We start from the raw sequence: 14,489 nt of genomic DNA on the forward strand, positions 1-14,489 counted from the left end.
GATCGGATCAAAATTGGAGAAAATATAAACATTTCACTGGGCCATTTGGGGGTGAGCTCCATTTTTAAGGGATCTGTTTAGGAAAAATGGACGAAAAATGTAAAAAATATTTTGTATCAGGATTTTGATGCAGAATGATGGGAAATCCTTCCAGAAAACGTTTAAGGTATTCCTCTTGAGGATCGGATCAAAATTGGGGAAAATATAGACATTTAACTGGGCCATTTGGGGGTGAGCTCCATTTTTAAGGGATCTGTTTAGGAAAAATGGACGAAAAATGTAAAAAATATTTTGTATCAGGATTTTGATGCAGAATGATGGGAAATCCTTCCAGAAAACGTTTAAGGTATTCCGCTTGAGGATCGGATCAAAATTGGAGAAAATATAAACATTTCACTGGGCCATTTGGGGGTGAGCTCCATTTTTAAGGGATCTGTTCAGAAAAAATGGACGAAAAATGTAAAAAATATTTTGTATCAGGATTTTGATGCAGAATGATGGGAAATCCTTCCAGAAAACGTTTAAGGTATTCCGCTTGAGGATCGGATCAAAATTGGAGAAAATATAAACATTTCACTGGGCCATTTGGGGGTGAGCTCCATTTCTAAGGGATCTGTTTAGGAAAAATGGACGAAAAAAGTAAAAAATATTTTTTATCAGGATTTTGATGCAGAATGATGGTAAATCCTTCCAGAAAACGTTTAAGGTATTCCGCTTCAGGATCGGATCAAAATTGGAGAAGATATGGACATTGTCGTGGGCCAATTGGGGAGTAAGCCCCATTTTCAAGGGATCTGTTCAGGAAAAATTGACGAAAAGTGTAAAAAGTATTTTGTATCAGGATTTTGATGCAGAATGACGGTAAGGCTATCTAGGAAACACTTAAGTTATTCTTAAGGCTTGAGAATCGTATCGGAGGTTTTTAATGGTTTGCGCCTTTTGGGCATATGTTTATTAACAGAACAAAGGAAATTTTGTAGCATGGTTTTGGGGTTTAATTTATATTTATTCCAGTAATTTCAGCTTCAGAATAAATCTTTAACTTAAAAACACAAAAATGTCCCCCCAGAGATTGCATGTATGCTTAAATAAAAGTTTATTTCAACTCGGATATTTTTCTTTAAAAAGTATTTATTAAATTCTATTTTGTGGACTTTGGCTACCATTGCATTGTAACACTCCATATATGCAGTTTTCTGACAACTTCGTAATTATCTAGTAATTAGTTTTTAATGCCAACTGGTAAGATATAGGAGACTATCAGTTGATAAGGGAAGAAGTCTGGCCAAAATCGGGGAAACGGGCATTCCGTCACATTGATGGATGGCACCAGTTCCCCAAATAATTATCCATGAGGGCTCCACCTCGTCGATAAGCCTTAAGGTTGCTCGTGGGTCAGCTATTACCACAGAAGCTTCACCGTTGAAATCACTTGACCAAACCGATCAGTCCGTCACCTGCACTTCGAAGGTGCGGTTCGTATTTTGGTTCATATTTAGCAGGAGCTCCCAGCAGGAGCAGCAGGATCAGTAATCATGTCCAAGTGGTGGAGCTTTGGCTCCCATCAGGAGAGCAATAGCATTTTTCGGAGTGAGGTGATGTCCTTGGTGCAAATGTATTTGCAACCAGAGGCTGCCTACGATACCCTTGCTGCTCTGGGCGAAGCGGGCTGTATCCAGTTTCGTGATGTGAGTCTCCCTAAGGATACAATTGTGGATTAAGCAAAATTAATCTTCCTATTTTAATAAATGCAGTTGAATGAAAAGGTGAATGCCCAGCAGCGCAAGTTTATTGGCGAAGTGCGTCGCTGTGATGAACTCGAGAGGCGTATACGTTATATAATTTCCGAATTGGCCAAGGAAGGTCACAAGGTACTAGACCTGATCGAAGACTTCCCACCGGCCCCTCAGCCACGTGAAATAATTGAGCTGGAGACCCTGTTGGAGAAGACCGAGACGGAGATCATGGAGCTGGCCGCCAACAATGTGAACCTTCAGACCAGTTTCCTGGAGTTAAACGAGATGATCCAGGTCCTGGAGCGCACTGATCAGTTCTTCTCCGATCAGGAGTCTCACAATTTTGATTTGAACAAACGAGGCACCCATCGAGACCCGGAGCAGTCCAATGGTCGCCTAGGATTCGTGGCCGGAGTAATTAATCGCGAAAGGGAGTTTGCCTTCGAACGGATGCTGTGGCGCATTTCCAGGGGCAATGTCTTTCTGCGCAAGTGCGAAGTGGATGTACCGATGACGGATCCAAAAACTGGAAATGTCCTGCACAAGAGCATCTTTGTGGTCTTCTTCCAGGGAGACCAGCTGCAGGCCAGAATAAGGAAGGTGTGCAACGGCTTCCACGCCCACATGTATCCCTGTCCTAGTTCGCATGGCGAGCGCCAGGAGATGGTGAAGAATGTTAAGATTCGTCTGGACGATCTCCAGGCGATCATCAACCAAACGAGTGACCACAGGACCTGTGTCCTCAAAGCTGCCCTGAAGCAATTGCCGAACTGGACTGCTTCGATCAAGAAAATGAAGGCCATCTATCACACCCTGAACCTTTTCAATGTGGACTTGGGCAGCAAGTGCCTCATTGGAGAGGGTTGGGTTCCCAAACGTGACCTGGACCAGGTGGAGGCCGCCTTGGCCGTGGGATCAGCTACCGTTGGCAGCACCATACCTTCATTCATTAATGTTTTGGACACCAAAAAGGAACCCCCTACCCACTTCCCTCTGAACAAGTTCACCCGAGGATTCCAAAATCTGATCGATGCCTACGGAATTGCCAACTACCGAGAGGTTAACCCGGGTCTGTATACCTGCATTACCTTCCCGTTCCTATTTGCCGTGATGTTTGGAGACATGGGCCACGGCACCATCCTGTTCCTGTTGGGTCTCTGGATGGTCGTAGATGAAACACGCCTGAGCAAGAAACGAGGAGGCGAGATCTGGAACATTTTCTTTGCCGGTCGCTACATAATCATGCTAATGGGTTTGTTTGCCATGTATACGGGATTCCACTACAACGACATATTTTCAAAGTCCATCAATGTCTTCGGTACCCGGTGGGTCAATGTCTACAACCGGACCACCGTGTTGACCAACCCTACTCTCACTCTAAACCCCTCGGTGGCCACAAATGGTGTTTATCCCATGGGCATCGATCCCATTTGGCAGTCGGCCTCTAACAAGATCATTTTCCTAAACACCTACAAGATGAAGTTATCCATCATCTTCGGAGTGCTGCACATGACTTTTGGAGTCTGCCTGTCGGTGGAGAACTTTGTGTTCTTCAAGAAATATGCTTATATTATCCTGCAGTTCGTGCCACAGGTGCTGTTCCTGCTGCTCATGTTCGGCTATATGTGCTTCATGATGTTCTACAAGTGGGTGAAATATAGTCCCACCACCGATGTTCTTGCCAATTCTCCTGGATGTGCTCCATCGGTGCTGATTATGTTCATTGACATGGTTCTTTTCAAATCGGAGACCGCCAGTCCAGGCTGTGATGTCAACATGTTCCCCATTCAACGCGAACTCGAAATGATCTTCCTTGTGGTGGCCATATTGTGCATCCCTTGGATTCTGCTAGGAAAGCCCCTGTACATCAAGTTCCAGCGCCGTGGAAGGGTGAGTTTTTAATCCACTAAAAACAAAACTAACATATGTAATCTTTTCAGCCCGCTGGTCCAGTTGTAGAGGTTGACGAAGTAGTTGAAAAAATTGAGATCGCCACCGGAAAGGAGATCATCATAACAGAAATTGCCGAGTCCCATGAATCTGGCGGCCACAGTGAGGAGGATGATGAGCCGATGAGTGAGATCTGGATCCATCAGGCTATTCACACTATCGAGTACATCCTCAGTACCATTTCCCACACAGCCTCTTACCTACGCCTGTGGGCTCTGTCCCTCGCCCATGCCCGTGAGTATTTTATTTATTTATAAAAATATAATATAAAGACAAACTAATATTTATATATTCAGAGCTTTCCGAGGTACTCTGGACCATGGTGCTGTCCTTGGGCCTGCAAATGAATGGCTATGTGGGCGCCATCTGGCTCTTCTTCATCTTTGCCATTTGGGAGTTTTTCACAATCGCCATCATGGTGATGATGGAGGGCCTGTCCGCCTTCCTGCACACTCTGCGTCTTCACTGGGTGGAGTTCATGAGCAAGTTCTATACTGGAGCTGGATATCCTTTCACTCCCTTCAGCTTCAGGGATATCTTGGTTGTCGTTGAGGATGATTAAATAAATAATATCCACTCTTAAGAGGGATTCTATGTTTTGAGCATTATAAACTTTAATAAAAGTGCATTGTAAAAGTTAATTTGAAACATTTATAATGGGATAGTAGAAGGTAGAAGTAATTGTAACCCAATACCTTATGGGTCAACAAGAGTAACCAAACACTTTAGCGGGGTTGTTGGTAGCTTCTTTTTCAGCTGGCCAAGATATATTTTTTTAACGACATTTCCCAAAATTCACGTACTTTGTATTCTAACATACTCTTGACCGTGGACGAGGATGCATTGAAAGACAGTGTTTTTAAGTCTAACCCCAACCTTAGTGGGTCAACTTACGGTTCATTGATAAACATAGCATTCCAACCCAGTTTCAAAGTTTCGGTTATGTGAAAAGGTCATCGCATTGAGGGCACCGCTCAGCGGAAAATTCTTGCCGAGGGCAGCGAAACTCGCTGGAACTGCAAAGGTGCGAATGTGCACACCTGGAGTTTATTTAGACGGAGTCTATGCAAACCTCCGGTCAGTTGCAGCGCCATCGAGCTACGGAGAGGTCTCCATCTCGAAGTCTGGATACAAATACGACAATGTGGCTACTACCTGTGATTGTCCTTCTACTGGGATTACTGGAGTTGAGCTGGGCAGATACCCTTGTCCAGTTGCATGTGAATCGTCCTTACAACGATGTTAACGAGAAGTTTGTCAGCTTCGCCGTCCGGCCGGAGGACTTGTACGATGCACTGGATGGAAAAAATCGGAAAGCAGTGACCAATATGGCCACCCTTTTGGGAGATGCCCACATTAAGTTTGTTGGTGACTTTTATTTCGCCACTAATGCACCCAATCGTCTGCGGAATCCCACAAAGATCATCTGGAAAGGTTTTAACCGATGGACGCGGTATGTATTTTGTCGGGCGCTTTTTCGTCATCATTGATTTAAACTAATATTCCATAGAGCCGTAAACTGGACCATGATCATTCCGGTGCCATATGCCCCCGACGAATGGGACTCCATGCACACCCTTAAAATCCTAAACACCTCCTACATGGTGGGCATCACCGATTGCATTTGGCAATTGGGCACTGATTTTGGAACTTCAAGAGCCAAGGATTACGTCCAGGAGCTACGTACTCTCAAGCTGATGACGGATACCTTCAAGCCGTACGTGGATGATTGGCGGATCATGGGGGCGGACATTTCGGCAGGCAGCAGTGCTGATGAAACAAGAAGATACGTGGACACGTCTAAGGACCTTAATACAGCCTTCGGATGGACACAGTAAGCGCAACAATCTATTCGAACTAATTTTGTTAAAATTCTAATTTTAATATTATATTAAGGCCTTCCAACATGCTTCCCAAGTCCAGTTTGGGGAGCTATCTGTACGATAGCGACCCGGCTTTGAGGATTCTGCAGCAGCAGCGTGTTCCCTTGTGGTTAAGCCTGCCAGAGGAGCGATCCTCAGAGCGACTAGTTGGTGATGAGACTACCGATGCCCTGCGCTGGGCCCAGACACTGGGGGATGCGGCCAGCACTGGCTTCGATGTGGTCTTCAAGCGCATGACCCTGCAGGACTTCGAGCGACCCAATTTCAGCCTGTTTGTGACGGCTTTGTTCAAAAAGGTTATGGGTTCAAGGGTGTTCCCTGCGAGACCTTTGAATGTGTTCTCCCCCAGCAACAAACTATATACGCACTGTGCCAATGCCGTATCCGGAGGTCTGGCATTTATGGTGGTCAATACGGAGGACCAGCCCACCACGATCACGGTGAGGAGTCCCAGTCGCCTGGCCGGCAAGGAAATCTGGCAGTATGTTCTGACTAGTTTGGATCAACGAGTCCAACTGAACAATGTTCGATTGCATTTAAATTCTACCCTGCGTCCTTTGATCAAAGAGAATGATGCCAGCAAACCCCTGCAGCTAATCACTCCGAGTATGTCGGTGGCGTTCTGGGTTCTACCCGATGTCAATCTGGAGCATTGCCAGTTTTCGGAGATCGAGGCGGAAGACGAGACAAGTGGAGACTCCTCGACGGAGAAACGTCGCTCCTCCCGATACAGTTCCGCCGATCGACTGCTTCAGCGCTTGATAGAGGAAACAGCAGTAGCCAGGGGTGCCGTTCAGAGCTCCTTCAACCGAAACCGACGCTTTGTCCTGGACGAGGATGAGAGACCAAGAAATCTTCTGGACCGCCTATTGCAGACCTTCCGTGATACTAAGCCTGCTAAGAGAGAGGCCTCGGACACCGCCACCAAGTCTAGTCATCAGCCCGTTAATGTTCCACAAGCGTTGGCCTGGTTTAGTCAAGTATTTGAGCAAGCCCAGGGTGTAAACCGAAGATCACGGCGCAGTACTTCCGACTATTCCGGTCCATACTTCTACAACCGAAACGGTAAAAAGACCGCAATGACCAAAAAAATCACGGAGATTCGGAAGCCAGAGACAAAGAAGAAGCCACTCTTTAACTTTGACGAGTTCGACGAGGAGAAGTTCTTCAAGAAGCTCGGAGAACAGCCGGAAGAGCCACCAACCTACACCCGTCTTCCCGATGGTGATGTCCACTTGAAGCACATTGAAAGTATAGATGGGGAGGAAAATGAACCGGAAACGGAAGTTGCGATTCCCAAGAAACGCAAATCAAAGTCCAAGAGCCAGTTGAAAATTATCCAAAGAGAGGAAGAATCTGAACAGGAGCCCGAACCAGAACCGTCTGAAGGACGCAGAAAGCTGCGTTTGCTACCCACGGAGTTTTTCGAAGCATTGCCAGCTCCCAAGGCTAACAAGAGATTGAACCTGGGGGCCACTCTCAATTCCCTGCTCTTCCCTGAGCCGTTCTCCAGCAAAGCCACTATTGCCAAAAATGAATCGGGGAAGCCAAAGCCCGTAGAGGAACCCGAAGAGGATGTGGAGCCCGTGCCCACCGCCAGAAGACGTCATTCCAGGACTGGTCATGTGGCCAGCGATTTTCTCCAGGCTCAACGGGAACTGGGAAAACATTTTCTCGGCCACATAAACGAACACGAGCACGAGTTTTCTCTAGGAGATGAGACACTACGGGAGAGTTCTCTGGAGGCATTCAGTGCTGGTAAGAAGGCGTCCTCGCCGGACTATTTCGGTGCCAAGGGATCCGCTCCAGCTGCAGTCCCCGCCCAAGCAAAAAAAGCTGATGTGGGAATCACCTCCTGGTGGGACCTTCCAGCGATGCGAAAGCGCCGTGCCATTCCCATGTCCAACTCTTTGGAAGAACTGCGATCAAACTCTATTGACAAAGATGATCAGGACGAGACAATGCCTCTGGGGACATACACCTTGTACGAATACAAAGTCGATCAAAGGCCACGAATAAGCCCATTTCCGCCAAATGAGGACTCTGAGAATTCCACGATCATGAAAATCAGTAAGACCAATGCTCCAGCTACAGAACACCGCAGGATATCCCTTGCTGATGGAATTGTGACTACCGTCAAGGCAAAGGTGTCCCGTTTCATTAACATCGTCACCCAGCACATGAGCGAATGGTACAATACTTTGACCAGACACCTGGACACTGACATGGAGCCTCCAATGGGGACCCTCAAGGAGAACAGCATCGATAAATAGAACATTTTACTTTAGTTCAAGAAAGTTTTGATCATTAGACCCTTATGTAAATATGTAATTAAAAATACAATCCACATTGCATTGAAAGTAATTTTATTTTTGAGATAGCTCTCGGCAAATTATCTCTTTTAAATAAAAAAGTACACGATTTATGTCACAAACTAAAAAGGCTTAGGTTAAGCTTTTGATAGATTGTTGAGAGGACTAAAATATCCAATAAAAAATATTTACCAAATATTACCAATAAAAAAAGTGTAATTAAATACGAAAGTATTCTTTTCTTATGTTTTTTTTATATAGAATCGGTACTCATTACCTCTACGATGTGGTTATTAAAAAACGAATTACCAGCCATTACTTTCTACATAATTTTCGCCCCATTATTTAAGCCATATTATCTGGCTTTTCAAAGCTCCCGGTAGATGGCTTTGCTAGGAAACCCACTCCCCCCCATAGTTTCTCTTACCAACTAGTTTTCTTCGTATCTCTTTTTGGGCTTACTCTTCGTTAATGACCCCACCAAAAACAGGGGGTGGGAGGGAGCCACCGAAGAGGGGACCACAACGGAGCCAAGAAAGCCAGTTATTTTGCCGGCTAACCTGTTACCATGGCTATAACTATAGCCGCTCCACAGCGATCCAAACAAGTGGAGACGATCGCGCATTCTCCGCAACCTCGGCTTCAGATTCAGATGCCGATTCCGATTCAAGCCAGTTCGTTTTCAGTATCCGAGCAGTCGTTCAAGGCGAAGGTTGTAGCAGCTTTGGGATCTTCCGATTCCAATTCAGATTCAGATTCACCGATTCGATATCGATTTGTTCCGCAGCCAGTCCAAAGTGCAGGCCAACAGCAATTGCCATAAATTATAGATCAGCAAGAACAGCCAAAACAGGTGAGTGTGCACTAAAAACTCGTCTGCAGCGATCGTAAGTCGAAAACGGGTCAGTTCTAGACGCCTTTTAACTTTGCCCATTTCTTGTGCTTTTCGGACTGCATTCTGGGCGGGGCTGGTTGGAGAGATCGGGGTTCTTCAACAGATCATGCAAGCGTAACCAGACCCAGTCTTCGTCTTCGAGTCTTCAATCTGAAGGAAAGCGCACAGAAGAAATCTTTGTGACGTGGACGGTGGAGTTAAAAACAGAAACTCAAAACTCTACATGAAATTTCAGACTTTCTTTCTTGCTTTTTAAACCTTTCCTCATTTTTGGCTGCCAACGAACTTTAGCTTGTTTTTTTCCGCTGTTTCTTCTGCAGACAGCGTTTCATAATAATAAGCCATAATTACGCACATGTGTGAAAGTGAAAGTGTAAGTTTTCACAACAACAGCTCCCCAAATCGATTTCATGACAGCCACTGATAAACGATTGAAATTGTGAAAATCTCCGCAGACTGACCGACAAACCCTCTTGAAACCAAACAGAGCTAAAAACCTTAAAACCCCAAACCAAACTCGTTTCTTGGGGCCTAAGACAAGCGTCTGGCCTTTGGTTTGTCTCCGATATTATATAATCTTATTTGCATATTGACACCAATATATTTGTAAGCATATTGTAGTATACTCACATCGGATCACTTGTAGGATGGGTTTCGTCTTCGGTTTATTGCCAACCGAGCACTATGTCCACGACATCTTCCTCATGGCTCTCATATCGGCCCTTGTGGCCACCCTGATGAGCATTCGCTTCTATCTCCGCATCACGGCGGGCCGATGCTTCACCGAGGTAATGAAAACACCTCCCAAGCCCACCACCCCAAAAAGCCCACTCCTAGTCCCCAAGCCACCCAAAATTAGTTCCCCCAATCGTGACATGACTCGGACAATTCCCACTTTTTATGGGCCTTCTTCCAACTTCCGCTTTGAATTCTTTTGAGATTCTTCAATGGGGTCGCCATTCACATACAAATTATACTGCTTTTCTGAAAAAAACTTTATAATGGAAATTAATTTTGGGGATTCAGTGTTCCTGATGCTTTTAGTGTTCATACCTCACTACGTATCCAACTTAAAGTCTAGAAGTATTTGAAAAATTAAGTAATATAGCATGGAAAATTACCCATGGAAATACAAATTGTAGTTATTGATGAGGGTATCCTATCGGTAATATGCAATGCAGCTATTTAAAACCTTATTAAAATATTTTTCCATTATAACCAGTATCAATTAACATTCAACTGTACGTTTCAAAACTTTAAATCAAACGAATTGTCATTCATTTTGAAAAAGCTTTAAAGATACCTCTGCCTTTACATGAAACGTAGCTTTTGTTACTTATGACTGTGGTGACGATTTGACTTAATTACAAATTATATTAGATACCTTATGAGAAAAGGCGGTACGTCACATCCGAGAGATACAGTTACTGTCAGTGCATTCAAAACAACCCACAAGCATCTGAAGCTCTGTAGTCTCGATTACATTCTAAGCGATCGCTTACTGGTGAGTCACAAAGAGATCTCAGGCTGGACAGCAATTAAAAGCCAAGTTAATGGCTTTGAAACTAAGATACCCCCGGTTCCAGACGAACTCCGATTAGTGTGACTGCCCGCGACCAAGTGCTTACTAATTACTGTTCTAAAGATTAATCCGCCACGCCCGAGACATTGTCAACAGACCCCCAAATGCACAATTAACTAATTGAACTTTGACATTGATTGCAGACTAAAATGGAGGGAAAAACTGTTATTATCACTGGCGCCAACAGCGGAATTGGCAAGGAGACGGCCAAGGACTTAGCCGGACGTGGAGCCCGCATCATCATGGCTTGCCGGAATTTGGAGACCGCTAATGCTGTCAAGGGTAAGTGGCTTCAACTAAAAAAAAAATATTGTATTTTATAGTTTTATTTATTAATTTTTTGTTTTTTAACAGATGAAATTGTGAAGGAAACTAACAACAACAAAGTCATTGTCAAGAAACTGGATCTGGGCTCTCAGAAATCCGTTCGCGACTTTGCCGCCGACATTGTGAAGACAGAACCCAAGATCGATGTGCTCATCCACAACGCCGGCATGGCCCTGGCTTTCCGGGGACAGACTAGCGAGGACGGCGTAGAACTGACCATGGCCACCAACCACTACGGTCCCTTCCTGCTGACCCACCTGCTGATTGATGTCCTGAAGAAGAGTGCTCCGGCTCGTATTGTGATCGTGGCTTCTGAGCTGTACCGCTTGTCATCCGTGAACTTGGCCAAGTTGAACCCCATTGGCACCTTCCCGGCTGCCTATTTGTACTATGTGTCCAAGTTTGCCAACATTTACTTCGCCCGGGAGCTGGCCAAGCGTCTGGAGGGCACCAGGGTAACCGTGAACTTCCTGCACCCTGGCATGATCGACTCCGGCATTTGGCGCAATGTGCCCTTCCCCCTGAATCTGCCCATGATGGCAATCACGAAGGGTTTCTTCAAGACCACCAAGGCTGGAGCCCAGACCACCATCTACTTGGCCACATCCGACGAGGTGGCCAATGTGTCTGGAAAGTACTACATGGACTGCAAGGAGGCCACCTTGAATGCCGCTGCTCTCGACGAGGAGAAGGGTCGCAAGATCTGGGAGGAGTCATTGAAGATTGCCAAAATCACACCCCAGGATCCCAAAATCTAGGCTATGCCTACTGCTATGCTATATGCTAATCCAATGCTTACTGCATTCCACTGATTTGCTTTTCTTGTTAATAAGGGGGAGATTTTAATAGTCTAAGTTTTTCATCTCGATAATAAAGTTTTTGTATAAATATTGGCATTTAGTTTTTGTTCACATAATACTAACTATTTAGTAGTAGTAGTAGAAGAGTGGTATATTTTCCTAAAAAACCAAAGAACTTAAAACCCAGTCATACATTTTTGTGGCTTGATGGTTCACCCTAAAAAGCGAAACTGTTACAACTCTCTGTTAGCCGTTGTAACTCTCTGTAAGCAACATTATCAGTGGTCCCTTGGCCAAGAAGCTGTTGTTAACAGCCAAAGCTAAGACAATGTGTAAACAAGAAATGGCCAATATCGTCGAAAGGAATGAACATTTAATTACATTTCGCATCAAACTGGTGCCATCCTGCAGAGAACGTTTCAATTTCAGTTCATGAGAATTATTGCGAGCGCCGAATCACAGCGGCAAACGGGTAAAGAAACCCGATACGCCCGATACATCAGCGGGCGGGGCGGAGAAAGCATTGCCGAAAAAAAAAAGAAAAATTCTCACACAAAGTTTGGGCGAGCTCCTCTCACCTGTTGAGGATTCGGGGAGGAAGAGAAGACCCAGGGGATTGCACCACCAGGCATAATCTGATAAAATTGCAGTCGCATCTTTTGACGCTGACTGTCACCACTGTTGTATCCGTATCTGAGAGATACAAATTGAGCAGGCATGGAGGGTTGCGGTTGTCCGCTTTTGGGTAGATAATTATCAGCTCCTGGTTGGACACGCGACCTGCACCGATGATTATGATAGTGCCGATTGGTAGCTAATAATATGTTAACTGGCCTAATTGAAATTTAATATTTATCCAAAGGATTACAGGATAATCATTTGCGGTTCGCCAAAATGCATTTCCAGATAACGGAGCGTGACTGACGGGCGCCGGCGCTGCAGATAATTTTCGCTACAAAACGCCCCTGCCACGCCCTCAATTTGTCACTGTGAGAAAAATTCATCATCAATTAGGTCTTCTTCGGAGCGTTTGTTTGCGGAAGTGATTCCCAAATAAAAAACAAACAACCCGCGCGTCTATATTGCTGAATTGGTTTGTTTCTGTCAGCCAGGACATTGCTTCCAGTGATAAGACGAGAACCCTTCTGGAAATTTTCCTTCGCTGCCCCTTCGAAAAGTATCGTCTTACAAATTTAATTTGGCGCGCTTCACTCAAGTGTACTCCCATGTCCACAACGACGAAAAGACAATTTTTGTGGCCAAGTTCAGATGTAATTCAAGTAGTTTTCTCCTTTTGTAGTGGGGGAGTCCTCTGATGTATTTCTGTTTCTTTTCGGGGGTTTGTAATAACAGCACGCATTTAATAAGCTGGCTTAGGTTTTTAATAAGATATGGGTTATGCGACAGTCCCGATCCCGACTCGTCCAGCTGTCAGGTCAGTTCGATTGGTGTGTCCTTCTCCATCCTGTCCAGCAAATGTCAACTGGCAACTGCTGCTCCTGTCACGCGGTCATCGATACTCTCCTTGGGGGCGGGGGCGTAAGTATCGAACGTGCAATTGCACTCACAGATGTCCCACAGAGTAACTCCCTGAACTTTACAATTCCGACTAAGTAATTGCATATCATAGAAACCTTATAGAGCAAAACAGTTGTTGATCAGTTGGGAACTGAAAACTATGCATCCATGCAGGGAACTTAAAGGAGGCTTCTTTTTATTGACATATACATTTTAGATATTTTCGAATTTTTTCTCTTTTTGGTTAGTTAGCTTTTATAAGCATTCTTATATATATTTAGTATTTAACTTATTATATATAAAACCCTACTATAACGACTGCCAATCGCATTTAATTCCTCTTGTCAAATTACTATTTCTATTTGGAGCAGACCCATTCAGTGATTTCCAAGAAACCCAAAACACTTATGTGAAAAATGGTTTTCCATCTTCGACTGACATCCACTCTTCCCATTTCTTCCCCACCAATGTTGGTTACTGCTGCTGTTTATACCATTTTGGCCGGCATCTAGTATGACCGAATGGCATTAACATGTTGAATGACTTGAGTGGCAGGCAGCGTAAAAAAAGCACAACGCAGCCAAAACCCGGGGAAGCCCCAGCAGTGCCACCCGAAAAGTATTTCATTGATTTTCGAAGCCTAGGCAATTCACAACTGAATGCAGAACGGCAAAAGAAACGAAATGAAACGACTTGGACAACCAGAATATATACGTAAAACGCAAAACTGAAATGAGTGAAAATTCTCTGGTTGATGGTGGCAACAAGGGACTAAGAATCAGAGTAGGTGTGGGGAGGAGGTGAGTACCAGGCTCATGTCCTGCCATTGTTTGCCAAGTTAAATACGCAAAACAAACAGAAGCAACCGATGAGCCTGCAAGCAAACATATCCACGTGCCTCGCGTTAGATAAAGATGACGAGGTGGATGATGAACTGGTGTGATAACAGGTCCTCGAGAGGGTGGTTGGGCTTATTTATTCATTGGCTTAATTTGTAGCAAACTCAAAGATTTATGGGCCTTTGCGGTTAATTGAGTCGAGATGTTTCTGTTGCCGTTTGATCAGCTGACACCTGAACGTGTACACCTGAGAGAGCTATTCTAATTGTTATTGATATCCCTGGATTGAGCCAGCTACCAAGGATCGGATCCTAATCCGTTCTGACAATCGGCAGCAGTGGAGACAGGACTGGCTCATGTCCTTAGCCAAGTTGTTGACGTGAAACTGACACCGTAACCGAAACAGAAAAAAATGGTTTTGAAAACAGGTTCGGCTCTGATCAGATTCTGGCTCTGATTTTAACACACACGACGCTGGCTCCGTTTTGACATGAAATTCCCATCGATAGGGTAAGCCGATACGGGGGATATAGCCAATTTCTGCAAGCCTTTACACTTAACTGATTCTGCCAATTGGCAAATACATTTTCGGCCGTGTGAACTTTCCCATCTCAAAGGGGAATGCCTTGAATTTAGAGTTCAAAAGC

The 14,489-nt window shown here is 44.8% G+C and overlaps 3 protein-coding genes across 4 annotated transcripts; all 3 read left to right on the plus strand.

The window, feature by feature from the left end:
* Positions 1-1,419: 1,419 nt before the first annotated feature.
* Positions 1,420-4,327, plus strand: LOC6500891 (V-type proton ATPase 116 kDa subunit a1). The gene is made up of 4 exons (XM_001954081.4): positions 1,420-1,688; positions 1,755-3,626; positions 3,677-3,920; positions 3,983-4,327. Exons 1-4 carry the CDS (start codon positions 1,536-1,538, stop codon positions 4,246-4,248), a joined length of 2,535 nt encoding a protein of 844 aa, XP_001954117.1. The 5' UTR covers positions 1,420-1,535; the 3' UTR covers positions 4,249-4,327.
* A 447-nt stretch (positions 4,328-4,774) lies between these two features.
* On the plus strand, positions 4,775-7,929 carry LOC6500892. The gene is made up of 3 exons (XM_001954082.4): positions 4,775-5,139; positions 5,197-5,520; positions 5,583-7,929. Exons 1-3 carry the CDS (start codon positions 4,829-4,831, stop codon positions 7,840-7,842), a joined length of 2,895 nt encoding a protein of 964 aa, XP_001954118.1. The 5' UTR covers positions 4,775-4,828; the 3' UTR covers positions 7,843-7,929.
* Positions 7,930-8,546: 617 nt separating this feature from the next.
* On the plus strand, positions 8,547-11,575 carry LOC6500893 (retinol dehydrogenase 14). 2 transcript variants are annotated; one of them, XM_001954083.4, is made up of 3 exons: positions 8,547-8,734; positions 10,502-10,640; positions 10,713-11,575. In XM_001954083.4, exons 2-3 carry the CDS (start codon positions 10,508-10,510, stop codon positions 11,441-11,443), a joined length of 864 nt encoding a protein of 287 aa, XP_001954119.2. In that variant the 5' UTR covers positions 8,547-8,734; positions 10,502-10,507; the 3' UTR covers positions 11,444-11,575. The 2 variants fall into 2 exon arrangements, with proteins under 2 accessions (XP_001954119.2, XP_032312144.1); XM_032456253.2 differs by lacking the exon at positions 8,547-8,734 and adding an exon at positions 9,393-9,564.
* Positions 11,576-14,489: the final 2,914 nt, after the last annotated feature.

This window comes from Drosophila ananassae, chromosome 2L (assembly GCF_017639315.1).
Source record: "Drosophila ananassae strain 14024-0371.13 chromosome 2L, ASM1763931v2, whole genome shotgun sequence".
NCBI classification, from domain to species: domain Eukaryota; kingdom Metazoa; phylum Arthropoda; class Insecta; order Diptera; family Drosophilidae; genus Drosophila; species Drosophila ananassae.